The 15,980-nt window shown below is 37.1% G+C and overlaps 2 protein-coding genes and 1 long non-coding RNA gene across 3 annotated transcripts; all 3 read left to right on the top strand.

Moving 5' to 3' along the window:
• The first annotated feature begins 387 nt into the window (after positions 1-387).
• On the top strand, positions 388-1,261 carry LOC113233689. Its single transcript, XR_003310728.1, has 3 exons — positions 388-403; positions 824-970; positions 1,210-1,261. It is a non-coding gene; the product is annotated as an uncharacterized LOC113233689 (long non-coding RNA).
• A 22-nt stretch (positions 1,262-1,283) lies between these two features.
• LOC113233511 (pro-resilin-like) lies at positions 1,284-2,490 on the top strand. Its single transcript, XM_026468634.1, has 3 exons — positions 1,284-1,289; positions 1,793-1,927; positions 2,221-2,490. The coding sequence occupies exons 1-3, from the start codon at positions 1,284-1,286 to the stop codon at positions 2,374-2,376; spliced, it is 297 nt and encodes a 98-aa protein (XP_026324419.1). The 3' UTR covers positions 2,377-2,490.
• A 7,062-nt stretch (positions 2,491-9,552) lies between these two features.
• On the top strand, positions 9,553-15,487 carry LOC113233677. The gene is made up of 7 exons (XM_026468852.1): positions 9,553-9,665; positions 9,798-9,996; positions 10,248-10,765; positions 11,865-11,908; positions 12,552-12,654; positions 14,040-14,137; positions 15,437-15,487. Exons 1-7 carry the CDS (start codon positions 9,567-9,569, stop codon positions 15,459-15,461), a joined length of 1,086 nt encoding a protein of 361 aa, XP_026324637.1. The 5' UTR covers positions 9,553-9,566; the 3' UTR covers positions 15,462-15,487.
• The last annotated feature ends 493 nt before the right edge of the window (positions 15,488-15,980 follow it).

Genomic DNA, 15,980 nt, shown 5'->3' with positions numbered 1-15,980 from the left:
AAAATTATAAGCGTGCTAGTGTGCTTATATTAATAAGCAAACTGTTCGTTTTAAAGCCCACTTCTAATCATCAGCAACTTTTGTTTTAATTACTTTTATTTGTGATGCCAAGAAACTCCTCCAGACTTCTAGGTATTAGACCTACTATAACTTTATCTATATATTGTTTCACGAAATATTGCGCAACTAACACCAAAGATAAACGTTTAACTGCGAGTTATCTCGAATTGGTATTTAACGTGCAAACATCATTGTTTACAATTCGTAATAACTCATGTAGACAATGTTAAATGCGGCTTTGGAAATGATTTGTAACGACAATTTTGAATTGTTTTTTTCAGACTATTATAGCTACCGTATGCCTCGCTGCCCTTGTTTTTGGCGAACCACCCCCGTCTAACAGGTATTTCAGTTATTATAAACATTATAATATTCATAAATAATCATGCTTTGAGCGGTTACACACCGTGACTTCGAGCAGCAATGCAAACGCGATGCAACCACGTTTTAAATTAATAACTAATTTATTTATTTAATGTATTTATTAATTCCTCTTTTGAATTTACAATTAACAAAACAAAAGAATGTGCACAAACCTGCACACATTCTTCGTATATAATTATTCAACATAAGCAACTGTATCCATGCAGTCGCGCGTTTGCATCGATACAATCGCTTAAAAATCCCAAATGTCACCGTATGTAACCACTCTTTATCGTATCACAGACAGAGATGAACTAAGAGCAAATTATGGCCTTAAATTATAACTATTGTTTCCAGAAAATAACTTAAAATTAATAAACAAACTATCTCTTGCTTTCAGTTACCTTCCTCCGTCAGCATCGGGTCGTTCAGGCGGCGGATACCCTCAGGGACCCCAGGGGCATGGGGGATCTGGTTTCGGATCAGGGTCGCAAATATTCGCAGCTAGGAGTTCGGGGGGACATGGAAAAAACAATGGTTTTGCTAGGTAGGTTATTGTTCGTATATTTGGTACCTTTGGACAAATCATGTTACTGTGTGACTAATTATTTTTGGGGCTCAACAGAAAGGCGTAATTTAACCAATAAATCTCTGTCTGGGTGTTCTCGGTAATGTCATGGAGTGTAAGCAGTTACTCCGGTACTCACAGTACAGGGAGTTAACTAGTTTGAGACCATCTAAGTATTCCTTGTTAGTCATTAGTGATTCAAACTTGTGTTGGTTCAGGAGCGGTCAATTTGGGCACGGCGACCACGGTGGCTCTGAAGGATACGACCAAAACGCTTCACCCTTTGGCAGGAATGGCGGTGATGGGGTAAGGTTCCATTAATATATACTATTTTATTAATTCATTCATTATACTACGTACCATAATCATTGAACCATCCATGCAAATCAATTAAATTCCAATTAGTATTAGCTCAAACATTATTTTATTACCAAAAAAATATCATCAAATTCATTATCCATTACGTACTTATACTTACCACGTTTCACTATTCATTAAATCATCCACTCGCCTTTTCATCAATTCTATGGCTAATAAACTGCGTTAGAAAAGGGGGCCCTAATTTAAAAACAGATGAGGGCTTTGATATTTTATTGCACAGAATAAGTATAAGTACTGAATGGATTAAAATGAATGCATTGAATATGTTTTCATTGCTAGGCTGTGACTTACAGCGAAATCTTTCTTAAGCCAATGATGAAAATTTTAATAAAAATGACTATTACTCCATACATGACCCACTGCTGGGCAAGGGGTTCCTCTAAAGAGAGCTAAAAAGTACTTATACTGTATTCTGTGCAGGAGCCAGCTAACTACAATTTCGGGTACATGGTGAATGATTATGAAGAAGGTACTGACTTTGGGCATCATGAGGAGCGTCAAGACGAAAGAGCTGAGGGAGAATACCACGTTGTATTACCCGATGGGAGAAAACAGGTGAGGTATTATAACGGGAAAGTTACACTTGGAGTCTGTCTTCTTGCTCTCATAGCATGCTGCTTTTTTATTTTAGCCTCCAGACCCAGTATAATACAATAATATAAGCTCTCTGATTGGTTCATTGTGTATTCAACAATTTTAGTATACTATTCAGCAGTTTTAGGTTAATATAAATATATAGTAATTTATTGGCAAATGTCGCTGCGTCTTCCACCTCGTTGTTCAGTTTCGGTCAGATGAGAAGGATATCAAATGCGCACTTTTTTCATAAATGTATTTTTTAATCACAGACTGTAAGCTACGAAGCCGATGAACGTGGTTTCAAACCCCGTATCTCCTACGAAGACACTGACGCACTTGGCCGTTCTGGAGGCTACGATGCGAACGCTAACAACATCGGCAATCATGGTGGACATCACGGCAACGGTCGTTCAGGAGGCTACTGACTCCAAAACATCATTATAGTCGTTATAGGTTTCTTTTTGCATTGATTCTTTTTTCATACTCGGAAATTTAGTAACGCGTAAAAAACATTCTAGAAGATTTAGGAGCTAAAGTGAAAAGAGCATCATCTTTGGAAGACCCAGGTTTACTTACACGCGATTTGATTTTATTGGTATAACGAATATCGCAGTAATTACGTATGTAAGCAAAGGTTGATGACAGTCAAGATCGTATGTAGTCAAATGAACCATACATTTTGAAACTTAACGCAGTTGTTTTAAAAGTTTTATTTCGATGAATTCAACTGCTAAACAGCAATTTCTTCTTTCGCTTGTGATTCAGTTTGTTTACGATCTTTCTTAGTTGTCAAAAGCGTCCACTGTTTTTGTGTGCCCTGAAAAACTTGCGTCGGTTAGCGCAGGGAATGTATAATGCTCCAGGCAAATTAAAAAGATAATTTAGCATTATTATGCATTACTAAATTTCCTTTACGTATTGTGATGAATCTTGTATAGTTATTTATTACCGTGTAAATTTTCTGACGACGAGGAGCACACGAAAGTACAAGTTAGTTTGTAAGATGCAGAGAAAAAAAAACAAAAATATGTGAATCAACAGCCCATGCTCTACCTTTTTCTTGATTGGTTAATAAATTTATTTCCTCTAACATGTTGTTTATCTATTACCTGCTAATATATAAGTTATATGTATTTCTAATACCAATATAATAACAAATTTATTAAATTTCACAGATTTTAAATTGTTTTTAAGCCACTATGAATTTTTATTACTTAACGCTCGATTATTTAGCAAAACAATTTTTTCATGGTTTTGATTATTCAAACTATACCTCTTTTAGATACTATGTAATATATTTTTAGTAGCAGTAGAGAGCCTTGTGAGAGTTCGTCCAGAGACGTACTGCCACCTAGAAGGTAGAAATAGGTATTCTACCACCTAGCTGTAATGTGACCATTACTGTGTTTCGGTTTTGAAGGGTAACGGTGCTGGTGAAATACGCGCACATGGGACTTGTGAACTATGTCTCAGGGTGATAGACGCAGTGGCAGTGTCCCTCAGACCTTTGCGATTTAAAGCTGCAACTGTTTATACCACCAGGCGCACCGCTTGTTCGTGATTAATTTTCGGGTTATTTTTCTGTACCTAATTTAGGTGCAAATTTTTATTCAGTATTCGAGTAAGTTATCGTGAAATATTAAATAATATTTCATTATAATATTCTACAATATTTAAATAATAGAAATTGCCACCTAAATTAGGTAGAGAAAACTAACCTGAAAATTATTCTCGTCCCATTACTATCGTATAGACGAGTAATTTTCAGGTAAGTTTTTTAACCGACTTCAAAAAAGGAGGAGGTTCTCAATTCGTCTGTATGTTCTTTTTTTTTGTATGTATGTTACGCGATAACTCCGGTATTTGTGAACCGATTTTCATGATTCTATTTTCGTTGGAAAGGGGGTACTTCCATAGTGGTCCCATTTCATTTTGAAGAAAATCATCCACCTCGAAGGGTGGCTGTTCACGCATGAAGATTCATTTTCATAAATAGTGCCTAACATTAATTTAGGAGCAATTACTTTAATGGTTGATTTTGCTATTTCTCTAATTCAAGGCGTTTTTCTCTCAATACGCTTTGAGTAGTGAGAACCGATTTTTATTATCTCCAGTGTCAAGTCCTGTATAGTGACGAACTAGGGGATATTTCAATAAAACTTAGCAAATAGACGTAATTCCACGTACTTTTGAGGTCGGTTTTTTTAGTACTCTATACTGAGATTAGTGTTCTCAATTTTGGTGACAATTTTTATTATTTAATTACTGGAATATATCATCGTGAAATATTAACGAATATTTCAGGTTACCACACTCGAATATAAAATAATACTTCATGATGATAAATATTTAAATAAAAAGGAATTGTCACCAAAATTGAATACAAAAAACTTACCTGAAAATTAGGTACCCAGATAATGTTTAAATCTTACTCGATGCTTAACATTTATGGAATGAGTACTTAATAAAGGAATGATTGTTTGCTGATTGTTGTCAAACCGTCTGAACGTTAAATTAGGCAAATATTTAAAAACATCCTTCGGCCTTGGAGTAATGACGTGTGTTCTTTGGCAAATGACAATTTCCGGTTATTAGAGTCCTCGTAAAATGCAAATTTTTTAAATAGTTTGTTTATTTTATTTATTACTACATTTTAGAAAAACTTACGGTCTAATTACGTAATTAATATTTAGTATACCATATGGAAAATAAGATTAAGCATCGCATTAACGGTTTTCCACATTTAGAAATAAAAGATATGGTGGTTATTGATTTCTCTTGAACTACCTCTAAGAAAAATTCCTTGGATCAAGCTGGATTCCAACAAGCGCCTTCTGAAATGCTTGCCTAACGCTCTACCAACTAAGTTGCTCCTTTATTTAAGTCGGTTAAAAAGGAATGAAATTTAAAGTTTTTTTTTATAAATGAACACGCTTGGCCGCAATCTCACCTTGTGACCGTCGATGGTACGCGTTTGCCTAAAATATGCCTATTCCCTCTAGCCTTGAGTAGCCCCAAATTGTACTTTTCGGGAAAAGTAGAGTTTTCCATTCCTTTGCCGTACGCATCAGAAAGGAGGAAGCAAAGCGCTTAGCGCATGGGTGGTATATCAACGACATAAGGATGGAGTGTTCCGGACCTTGTAGTCGACCGAAGGAGGAACGGTGAGGGTGGCACTGAATTGAAATCTTCCTGCGCACACTCCCCGAAATGTATCCGATAGAAATGGCATTTAATAATAATAACAACGCATACACTCTAAGCCCCGCACTAGTGAAACCCAAACTCACGAGAGAAATAAATGTAGGCCATATAAATATTTCTCCCGGCCCGGGAATCCAACCCGGGACCTCTGCGTGACAGTCAAGCATTTTAACCGTTCGACCACGGAGGCAGTTATTTCCGTTTATTTATCCGAGCCAGTCGAATAATGTGTCACAGTAAAGCTTTTTAACATGAAAATATAAAAATAGTCCAGAGAACAACTTGCTTGATTCTTTGGACAGTTCTTATCGTAAGTATTCACTCCTTGTGATCTGAGTGTCATCGAGATTAACGCATTTAATATAGGACCTGGGAGTTGTTCGTATTTTTTTTTATTATGATACCCAAGTGACGGTCTGAACAAGAAGTGGTGGTAAGCTACTTACCATAAGGGCGCGGGACCATGCTAAGAAAAGTTACCGGGTTTATGCAAGAATTCGTGTCGTTTCTAGATAGGAACTGTGTATACTGCCTCGGTGCCGGACAAGAAAAAAGTATTGTCTAACCCCAACACGAAGACGCGCTTTGCCGCTATTGTAGGGGCCGAAGTGAGGTGCACGACGAACGTTTATGCGCGTGGACGGCTGTTGCTTAGTAGTCTACATATAGAACAACATATTTCTTTCCACAGTTGGTAGTAAAACGACAGCTGGAAGACTCGTAATGTCACATTTCACTGTCACATTTTGCCCTACACATGTCTGTCCGAAAGCATTCGCATCGTGTACACACTCATCATTTTCTCGTCTGCAACAGACACGACATGTTTTCGTGGTGGAAAGCCGCTCTGAGGTTTAAATCACAAAAAAAAATGTTTAAAACCCTGAGACATAAGTTGACAAGTCCTATGTGTCTGTAGTTTCTCTACCACCCCTTCAAAACTGAAATGCAACAATGCCACATTACTGCTGGACGGCAGAAACGGGTAGCAGTATTTTCCTGGACGGATTTTTTCAAAAGGAGCGCTACTGCTGCTAAATGTCGATGATTATAGTTTTAATAAAGGAGAGCTTGAGACGCGTCTTATGAACTGAGTGATATCGAACTAAACGCACATAATACCGGACTTAGAAGCTGTTTGTTAATACCAGCTTTATGCGCATAGGCCATACCGCGAACAAGGCTATATTTAAGCGAACTTAGCTTAGCTCACGTAGGCGAGTCATATATCAACTACGTAAAATATCCCTTCTGCCTTCCTTCACCCCCGCACGTATCCATTGTCACTACTTACTACGTATTTTCTTAGCTTTTTTTTCCTCATTTTTAACAAGGCCTTTAACTCTGTACTACGTTGTGTTTACCTTATAGGAAATCTCAAATTGCGTGGTCAATTAGGGGCATTTTTAGTTTTGATGCAATAGGTTACGTAAGTATAAATCTTTTTGGCTATTTTTTGTAAGGGGTCTCCCAGAACAATATTTATGTCTCCATTACGTCCAATCTCCTCAACTCCGAATCGTAGGTACACTTGCGGCCCTAGTGTGATCACACTAGCAGGTGTATCAGGTCTTCTATTCTTTTGCTGTAATCGCAGAGGGGTGAGGCTTTGATACCTATCAAGTAACGTAACGCTGCGCCACTTACTGCTGCAGCAACGAGCACATTATACACGGCACTGGTTCGCAGCATCCTCGAGACGAATGCAGTCTGGTCTCCTCATGAGAATAAACATATTCTTATGTTGGAGCAAGTACAGAAAAAGTTTTTAAGATACTTATATAAAAAGAATCACGGTTGTTACCCGTACATGTACTCAACACGCTTCCTACAGGGTCACCTGGGTTTCGGGTCATTAGAACTACGTAGAAATTTGTCTCTCCTCTTCTTTGTTTTAAATGTTATAAGGAATAATATAGACAGTTTGTACCTCGTGGAAATGATCCTTAAATATAATACCAAAGTACCAAATGACTACTGCACCAGGCGGCGTGATGTGCCCTTGTTAGCAACTGTGCCTTGACGCACTGAACAGTACCGACACTCGCCCCTTCCCCGTGCAACTACACTCCTCAACTCCGTACTCGCAGCATCACCGCAGTGTAATCTGTTTGTGACTGGGATAGCGAGACTGATGACTGAATGCAAGAGAGTGCTAGAGAGAAAACAAGATGGGTTTTAGTGATATTGATAATTTAAGTTTATATTACTAACGATATATATATTTTTAAAATTTTTATTTTTAATTCTGGTTGATTTTGTTTTTATTTTGTTGTTATGTCTCTAAATTGATGTAACGCCATGGTAAATACCGATATGTTACAATATTTTGTTATTGAATAAATAAATAAATAAGTGATAAAATTTATTTAGTGGAATGTGACCAGATCTGATTCTAAATGCTGAAACAAGAGATTCCCTAGAGAAACCCGCACCGTCAAACTGCTGCTTTCGAGGAGGTCGCGGTTGTATCGTCTTATATCAAATGCCTCTTGCTAGTGAAATTTCCTCGTAGTCTTTATCCCAAATATTTAGACAACGATCTTCAGCTAGAGGAATAAATTCAGTAGCAGTCAGTTTACAAAACATGCTCACACCATCAGATATAGCTTCGTTAGTGAGTTTATCCACCTTCTCGTTACTTAATATACCTACGTGTGATACCTACCATTGCATAATGATAGTACAATTTCTTATACTCAATTCGTATATCAGTTTCAGGGCTTTTGCGGGGGCAGAGCCGGGGTTATGTGGGACGTGGCTGAACCCTGAAGGGAAGCATATACGCTATTGCTCCTCCGCGCCTCCACCAGCGGCTGGCCGCGCCCAGCGCAGCCCCTCCCCGAGAAGGGAGACACATCGGACCCCCTATTCCACATGTAAGGCCCGCCGAAGATCAGACGAGCCTTCCATCCCAGTCCCCAACTGTGAAGTTCAGTGGATGCTCTCCCAGCCCCCGCGGCGGATTTGTTGGCAGGCTCCGCCGCAACACCCTACGCGCGTTCGTGTGGACTCTCCGAAGAGAGTCCCTTGGATCGCCCTCCGCATGGGCCAATCGCCCAAAATTGGCCGCAGAGGACGGTATGAGCGGCAATGACACACCGACACGTGATTTCCCCCGCGACTCTTCTCTCCACGTGCCCTCACGGTACACCCTCCTCCTCAGGCCAGCCCAGCTCCATCGGTCGGCCCGTGGTTTCCTCTTAGCTTCATCCTGGGATGAAATAGACTATGGCTACAGTTTTTGCATGAAACTACGTGAACTAAGCTAAGTCAGCTAGCCTCGTTCGCGGTGTTTCCTGCGCTTTAGCATTTTTCCTACGTTTACTTATTTACACTGCTTTTTTAACGGAGCTATTGGTTACTTCTGTAGATTAAGAAATAAAGGCTTGGAATGCTAAATAAAATTATGCGTAAAAAGTATATCGACTCTTCTTGATCTAATTTTGTGAGTCGTTTTAACATTGACCTTCAAACACAAAATCCACAAACGTGCAAAGTTTTTGCTTTAAAATTGCACAACCGATTCGGTCATACATTCTGTTCTTCCTAAAATCAAACAGCTTTTGTGAATGGGACTTCATTAACCAATAATTAATCTAAAGCAAATATTTAACATCTCAATTTGTTTGACGATTTTTTTAAGTTCAAACAGTACAGGTATAAAATGGGAATCAACTTTTCTCGAAGCATCAGTCAACAGTTTCTTCTAAGGACTTTGTACGTTAGCAGAATGAAGGTAAATTTTATTTAAAATACATTAATTTAAATTACACATTTCATTTTGGAATGTTTTCATTACAAAAACAAATGTGTAATTCTAATAAAAAAAGAAAGATATTATATTTTATTCTGAGGAGATAACTAGGCTGTCATCTCTCTCCAAAAATATTCTACAAGTTTTAGTAGCAATACTGCGTTTCGGTTTTGAAGGGTAAAGGTGAAATTACAGGGACTTGTCAACTTATGTCTCAAGGGGACGGGCGCAGTAGCAGTGCAATAGCACCCCTAACACCTTTGCGATTTAAAGCTGCAACTGTTATGGGCAGTCGTGTCGTTTACCACCAGGCGCAACACTTGTTCGTGAATAATTTTCAGGTTATTTTTCTGTATCTAATTTAGGTGGAAATTTTTATTAAGTGTTCGAGTAAATTATTGTGAAATATTAAATAATATTTCTTTATAATATGCTACAATATTTAGGTAATAGAAATTGCCACCGAAATTAGATAGAGAAAACTAGCCAGAAAATTATCCTCGGCCCTTCACTTGATATAAAACAGAATAGTTTTGTGAATCATCTTCTTTAAAGTATCCCGTTCTGACAATTAATATTTGAAAGCAGAATTTTTCAAACAAATAACAAATGAAAGATGTACTTATAAAATTTCAGGTCCTCGCTCTAGCCGTAATGCTTATAGGCTCTGCTGCAGCTCTAGGGTCTGGACCTTACTTGCCCAGTGGCTGGAGACCTCGGGGACCCGCTTTCTTGTTGCCTTCCGAAGTTGAGGTAATTAAAAGATTTTTGAGGTTCAAAACAACATTACTTAATAAAACCTGCATCTTGTAACGTACCACTCTTTAATAATAGTAAAGACTTTTTTGGAATACACCCCTATAATAAAAATAATAATACCCGCAGGAGCCAGCAGTTCCTTTGAAGGACGTGCCTGTTCAAGATGTAGAAGCATCAGGATCTGACTTTCTTCGCGAATATGGTCCGCCCAAGATCAGCTCTCAGGAAATCACACAACAAGCGTTACCTGATGTTGAAACTGAACGATCCTTTGCTCTTATTGAAGCCAAGTTTGCTGATGAAGCGGACGCTGTCACTGAGGAAGGTAAGAATTTTTAAAAAATGTTTGAAAAAATGTATATTGCGTCGGCTTATTGCAAGAAATCACTAAGTGCCATATAAATTATATGGCCGTTAATAACTTCTTGCAATAAGCCGACGATTTATAGTTACAAAACAACACTTACAGTCGTAGTTTTGGTTTGAAGTTTGAGCTATTCAATTATGTTATAATTTATCGTTACCAATGCCAATCAAAGATTGAATTCACTTTTAGAGAACATTTCATTTTTACAGTTTCACTTAACACAGAAGAAAAATTATTAATTCAAGTAGAGGTAGAGACTGCTACGGAAAGTGATGTCAATGAAGAAAATGTCGTTGACACTGAAGAAATTGTTCAAGGCCATAAGGAAGAGTCCCAGAGATCCTTTAAAGTAACTGAGGAAATACAAGAAGACCAGGAAAATGCTAAAGAGGACACGGAGAATAATAATGAAGTAAGGACGAAGACCAGCGAAGTAACGCAGGAGATCAATCAGGTGACAGAGGACAATAATGATGTAACAACGGAGATCAGCGAAGTAACGCAGATCAGCCAGGTGACCCAGAATAACAATGAAGCTACCAAGGACTCTAGCGAAGCTACCCCGAAGACCAGTCCAGTGACACAGGAAAACGGTGTAGTAAAAGTAACAGAAGGTATTGTAGCTACTAAAAATGAGAGAGTCGAAAAGAAAATTGAAGAATATATGAAAGCAGTGGATGAAGGCGTTAAGAGCATCACTGAAACACTCACGACATTGGAAAATGAGGTTATTTATCATTGTTTTTTTCCACTTTCGTTTGCATGTTGGAAATAATCGACATTCTTTTATTGAGGTTTGCGTATTATCGAACGTGAAAAAATACGAATCAGTACAGAGTACTAAGACCGACCTTAAAGCGCTTGGAATTACATCTATTGTTAGGTTATATTGAAATCGATTACCGGAAAGTGCGCGAAACCGGATTCATCCCCTAGTTTGCCACCCTTAGAGATGTAATATTTTCTTCAAATTTAAATGGGAACTACCTTTACAACAACAACATTGTCAAAGTCGGTTCACAAATTCAGTTATACATACAAAAAATAGTCGAATTGAAGACTTTCTCCTTTTTTGAATTCGGTTTAAAACAGAGACACACCATGCATTTTTTAATTTTTCCATAAAGCAGTGCTTAATGAAATAGTATCATACAAACATCGAGTATATAACCAGAAATAGAGACGAAATGTCATTTAATTTGTTTGAACACTATTCTGCCATGTCATTACTGTGACAACTGCGCTCCGATTGGCTAGCCCGAGTTCGAAACAAGTGACGGGTGTCGTCAACTGTTTAACTTTAATCGACCAGTTAACTTGAGCTTTGCTATAATGGACGAAAATTGCAAAATTACATGTTTAATATTTCATTACCGATGAAATGTGATTCCGTTTGTTTTGTAATTAGATGTTTTGCTGTTTTTCCCACACCACCGAATAGAACAGTACGGCATTGTTAGAGATATTATCTTTATTACAATAAATATAGAATATTTTTTGGAATATACAGAGACGTACGCACAGGTCAGTAGTTGGCCTGTCTATATTTCAGTGCGAACGGAAGTTGATATTTATAAGAGCTGTATTGCTAATGTGTTACCAGGAATATATGGCCCTTATTTCGACTCTATTTCTGGTTATATGCTCGATGCATACAAAAGAAAACAAAAAATGTTTATATAATCCCAGTAGCCCAATAGCCAAAAAATGAAACTTTTAACTTGTTTTCTGTAAACTTAAGTTAAGCCACTGTTTCACCAGAGATGCGATATTGGTACAGTAGAAATAGGATTTATCAATATTGTCACTAGTTAAATTGGTTTCAGACTCTCCAAGATGTGTCTCCTAAAAGCATTGAAGCGACAATCGGGTAAGTTGATAATAATGATGTGTGAGAATTCTTCTTGAAAACACATTTTTTGCTGTTATACAAAGATCAAATATCCACAAAAAAGAATCTCTTGATCCGGCTGGATTTGAACTTAAAACTGTTTGTACCGCACAACTGAACTACGGAACGAATCAACACACCTTACGAAGTTCCTTGCTTGTTGCCGATCTTTATTTTTGGGTTTAAACGGTTTTTCCGCCGTAAAGCCATCTGTGAGTTTGAAAGTTTTTTTTCACTCAGCCATGTACTTTATAGCTACCACAAGAGACGTCTCTTTTATGGTTATCTATCAGTAGTTCGAAATGACATTTTCCAGAAATAACATTAGCTCGAATTTTCATGACCTCGAAAGTAATTTTGACATCCAACATATCCTGAAAGAACAACGGTTTTGTTATAATTCGGTTTTCGGTGTAATGAAAATTCGAACAAACGTTATTTTGGAAAAAAAATCGAGTTTGTGATAGGTTATTCTCTTTTATAAACTGTAATATTTATTTTATTGAACATCGTGTTTTTTTTTTTGCCTACTTTTTTTTTATATTCATTTATTTTCTGTGTAAGCACTTCAGCAGTATATTTTTCATTACTTTTTTATTTATATTACACTTTAATCATTCAGACCCATTCGAGCGCCCGAAGGTTTCCTCGAATATGGGCCCCCTGGCTTTAAGGAGTACGGCCCACCGAAAGAAGATCTTTTGAGATCAGAAAATATCGTTGAGGTTAGTAAAAATCTGCATAAATTGTACCTTAATTAGATTTCGGGAATTTATTCGGTAGACTTAATTCCTGCATTTAACAATTTCATACCTTCCTTATCACATGCCATCATCATCGAAACATTTATACTCCCACTTCTGAGCACGAAGTTTCAGCGCGGGTTGGGGACTTCACTAGTTTTCCATAAGTTGTGAACCTTCTGTCACTAGCAGGTTTGATCACTATGTTTTCTCTCATGGTAAATTTCAAATCAAATTTCGCACATAAATTCCGTGAAACTCGAAGAAGTGAGCCTGTATTCGAACCCACGGCAGTAGATCAAACCATTTGGCTACCACGACTTGTCACTTAAGTTCAATTTGTGTATTTGTTTTACTTATAAGTAATTGTGCAATTATTTTTAGCAAATAAAACGCCTTTTCTGGTAACAATTCCCTTAGGACTCTATGCTACCTCTACCCACCTTACCTATTTCTGCCGCCAAGCAGTAATTGAGCATTACTGCGTTCCGGTTTTGAGGGGTAAGGGTGTTGGTGAAATTACAGGCACATGGAATTTGACAACTTATGTCTCAGGGTGACAGGCGCAGTGGCAGTGTCCTTTAAATCTTTGCGATTTAAAGCTCTGAGTGGCACTGCAACAGTTAAGAAAAGGCGTGCAGGTTACCACCAGGCATACGGCTTATTCGTCCCGTCACTTGATATTATAAAAAAGTCTTTCGGTTCTTAGGTTTTCGCGATTGTTAATAGTAAAAGTAGTAGTAGTTTCTTTGTAAAATTAAAAATAAGGTATTTAATTAATAACTATTGTAACTATAGTGAAAAAATAGGATGGTTTGAATCAATATTAGACATAACTGGTTGAAGACTGTACCACCTCAGTCAACCGTGACCATGGGACCTGTAAAAGGCCCGAAACGAAGGTTAGTTTGAAAAAACAAATATATGCGATTTAAATCCGGAAAAATAGTTTCATTTCCTAAGTCTTTCAGTTGTCAGTCATATCGCATTAACGATTAGAGAAATGTCGTTGATAAAAACGGAAATATTGAACACCATTTCAAAACACGTCATTCATACCCTTAGAAATAATAAAGCAACATGTGATCATACGTCCAAAGTGCTTGTATAGAAGTACATGAAAAAAATTAATTTGTATTAATTGATATCTATTCAATTATTTTTTGTGAAACTACTCCACTAGTTTATTATAATTATCAATACAAAGATCGAACTGAATATTGTGCACATCTGTAATTGGCTTGTGTATCGGAGCTTGTTCTCTTTAGTTTTAAGTTGATTAAATGCATTAATATACACGCTGTTAAAGTGCCTTAGGAAAATAAATAAATAAACCATTTTTTATATGTAATTTTGTTTTTTTTTAGGAGAAATCTTCAGCGGATGCCACTCAAATCAAATCAAATCAAAAAAAAAATCAAAGTAATGAAACCAGAAGGAGGCGGTTTTCACCTAAATTCAAACAGCAAGTATATTCTTAAACATTACCTAAATCTAAACGCTGTTAGGTTTTGATCTCCTTCTAGGAGATTTCATTAATCTGCAACGCTGTCGCAATGTTCATATCGTATCGATGACGTAGACAACGATGCTTGCCATGGTGGTAAAACAATCTGCCAATCAGCGAAAAAGGTTCTCACCGATTGTTGCCCAAGGTAAGCCAGACATACAGGAAAGAAATGGCATGGTCGTACGGGAAGATTCCTTTCGTGCACTTAAAACTTTGTGCGAAGGAGTCTCTCCTATCGTGCACCCCAATGTCGCAACAGGCTGGAGACTTACGAACCATATCCAACATGTAAGTTGTGTAACGGTAGTTTCTTCCAAAGGATTGGCGATCACAATAAAACCGCCATCAAGTACACTACTCCTGGATTTATTCCTCTTCTATAACATCCACCAATCACCTATGAATAAACCGCTGGTCTAATAAGGCCACATCTCAACACCTCCAATGAACACTATATCAACTTCTTTAATAGCAGTAAAGTTTAGTGAAAGAGTTCGTCCAGGGAAGTACTGCCACCTTTCCTATTTCCGCTGCCAAGCAGTAATGTGAGCATTACTGCGTTCCGGTTTTGAAGGGTAAGGGCGCTGGTAAAACTACAGGCACATGGGACTTGTCAACTGATGTGGTTGAGGGGCGCAGTGGCATTGCCCCTCAGATCTTTGCGATTCAAAGCTCTCAGTGGCACTGCAACTGTTATGGACAGGCGTGTAGCTTACCGCCAGGCGCACGACTTGTTCGTCCCGTCACTTGATAGACGAAAAAAACTAAATTTAGAAAGAAAAAAACTTTATTTTTTGATAATTTCTGTAATTTTTTGTAAACAGCCATATTTATTTAGAAATATTATGCTCCCCGAATTTTGTGAAAAGAAAATAAAGAAACAAATTTCGAAATAAAAATCAAAGAAAGCTGTTTTTTTAAACATTATAGAAACAAAAAAAAAACAAAAATAAAAACAGAACAGGTCCAAAAATTAAGTTGACGTAGTGTTCATCGGAGGTATCGACCTGCAAAACGACAACTTTTCAGGATAAAGATCTAAATATTCTACAAACGAAGTTCGTCGATAACTTTTTATGAAACACGAGAGTTGTAAAATATCACATAATTATACATAATTTGTTTTATGTAGTTCGTATTATTTGTTATATCTAAAGTTAAAAATTACGTATCGTCAAATTTTGACTTCGAAATTTTGACACACTTGAAACATGGAATTTGTAAATAACGATCCGTTTCTTGGTGTGGTTTCAGGATCATCCGAAGAAAAGCTCAATAAATTGAAGATCAAATCGACGACTGCAATATGGAAGCTGCAAAATATTTGACAATGTATTCTCTGAACAATAAACAATGTTGTATAAGTATTTAAGTAAAATATTAATAAAAATAGAAACGATATCAATTTTTTTTTATTTATATCTATCTATTTCACACTATGTAATCCATTTTATAGATATTATAATTCGATATATCGCACATGGCAACTATAGTATTATCTCACAATTGCCTTCAGTTATATTAAATATTACCTATTTCATTTCAAAGCGACAGCGTTGGCCTGTCTCTTTGAATTTAAATCGTATGCGAATGACATCGGTACAAATGTAACGAAATTTTAGAGATGAATTATTAATATATCGCAATTTTGAGATAAATTATAATATCGAGTTCTTAGGTTTTCGCGATTGTTACACATACGAAATGAAACTATTTTTCCGTATTTAAATCGCGTATATTTGTTTTTCAAACAAACCGACGTCCCTTTACAGTCAACCGTGACCATGAGGCCTGTAAA

The sequence above is a fragment of the Hyposmocoma kahamanoa genome, unplaced genomic scaffold (genome assembly GCF_003589595.1).
Source record: "Hyposmocoma kahamanoa isolate Upper Pololo Valley unplaced genomic scaffold, ASM358959v1 79, whole genome shotgun sequence".
Classification (NCBI taxonomy): domain Eukaryota; kingdom Metazoa; phylum Arthropoda; class Insecta; order Lepidoptera; family Cosmopterigidae; genus Hyposmocoma; species Hyposmocoma kahamanoa.
This window is presented reverse-complemented; position numbering and strand designations above follow the sequence as displayed.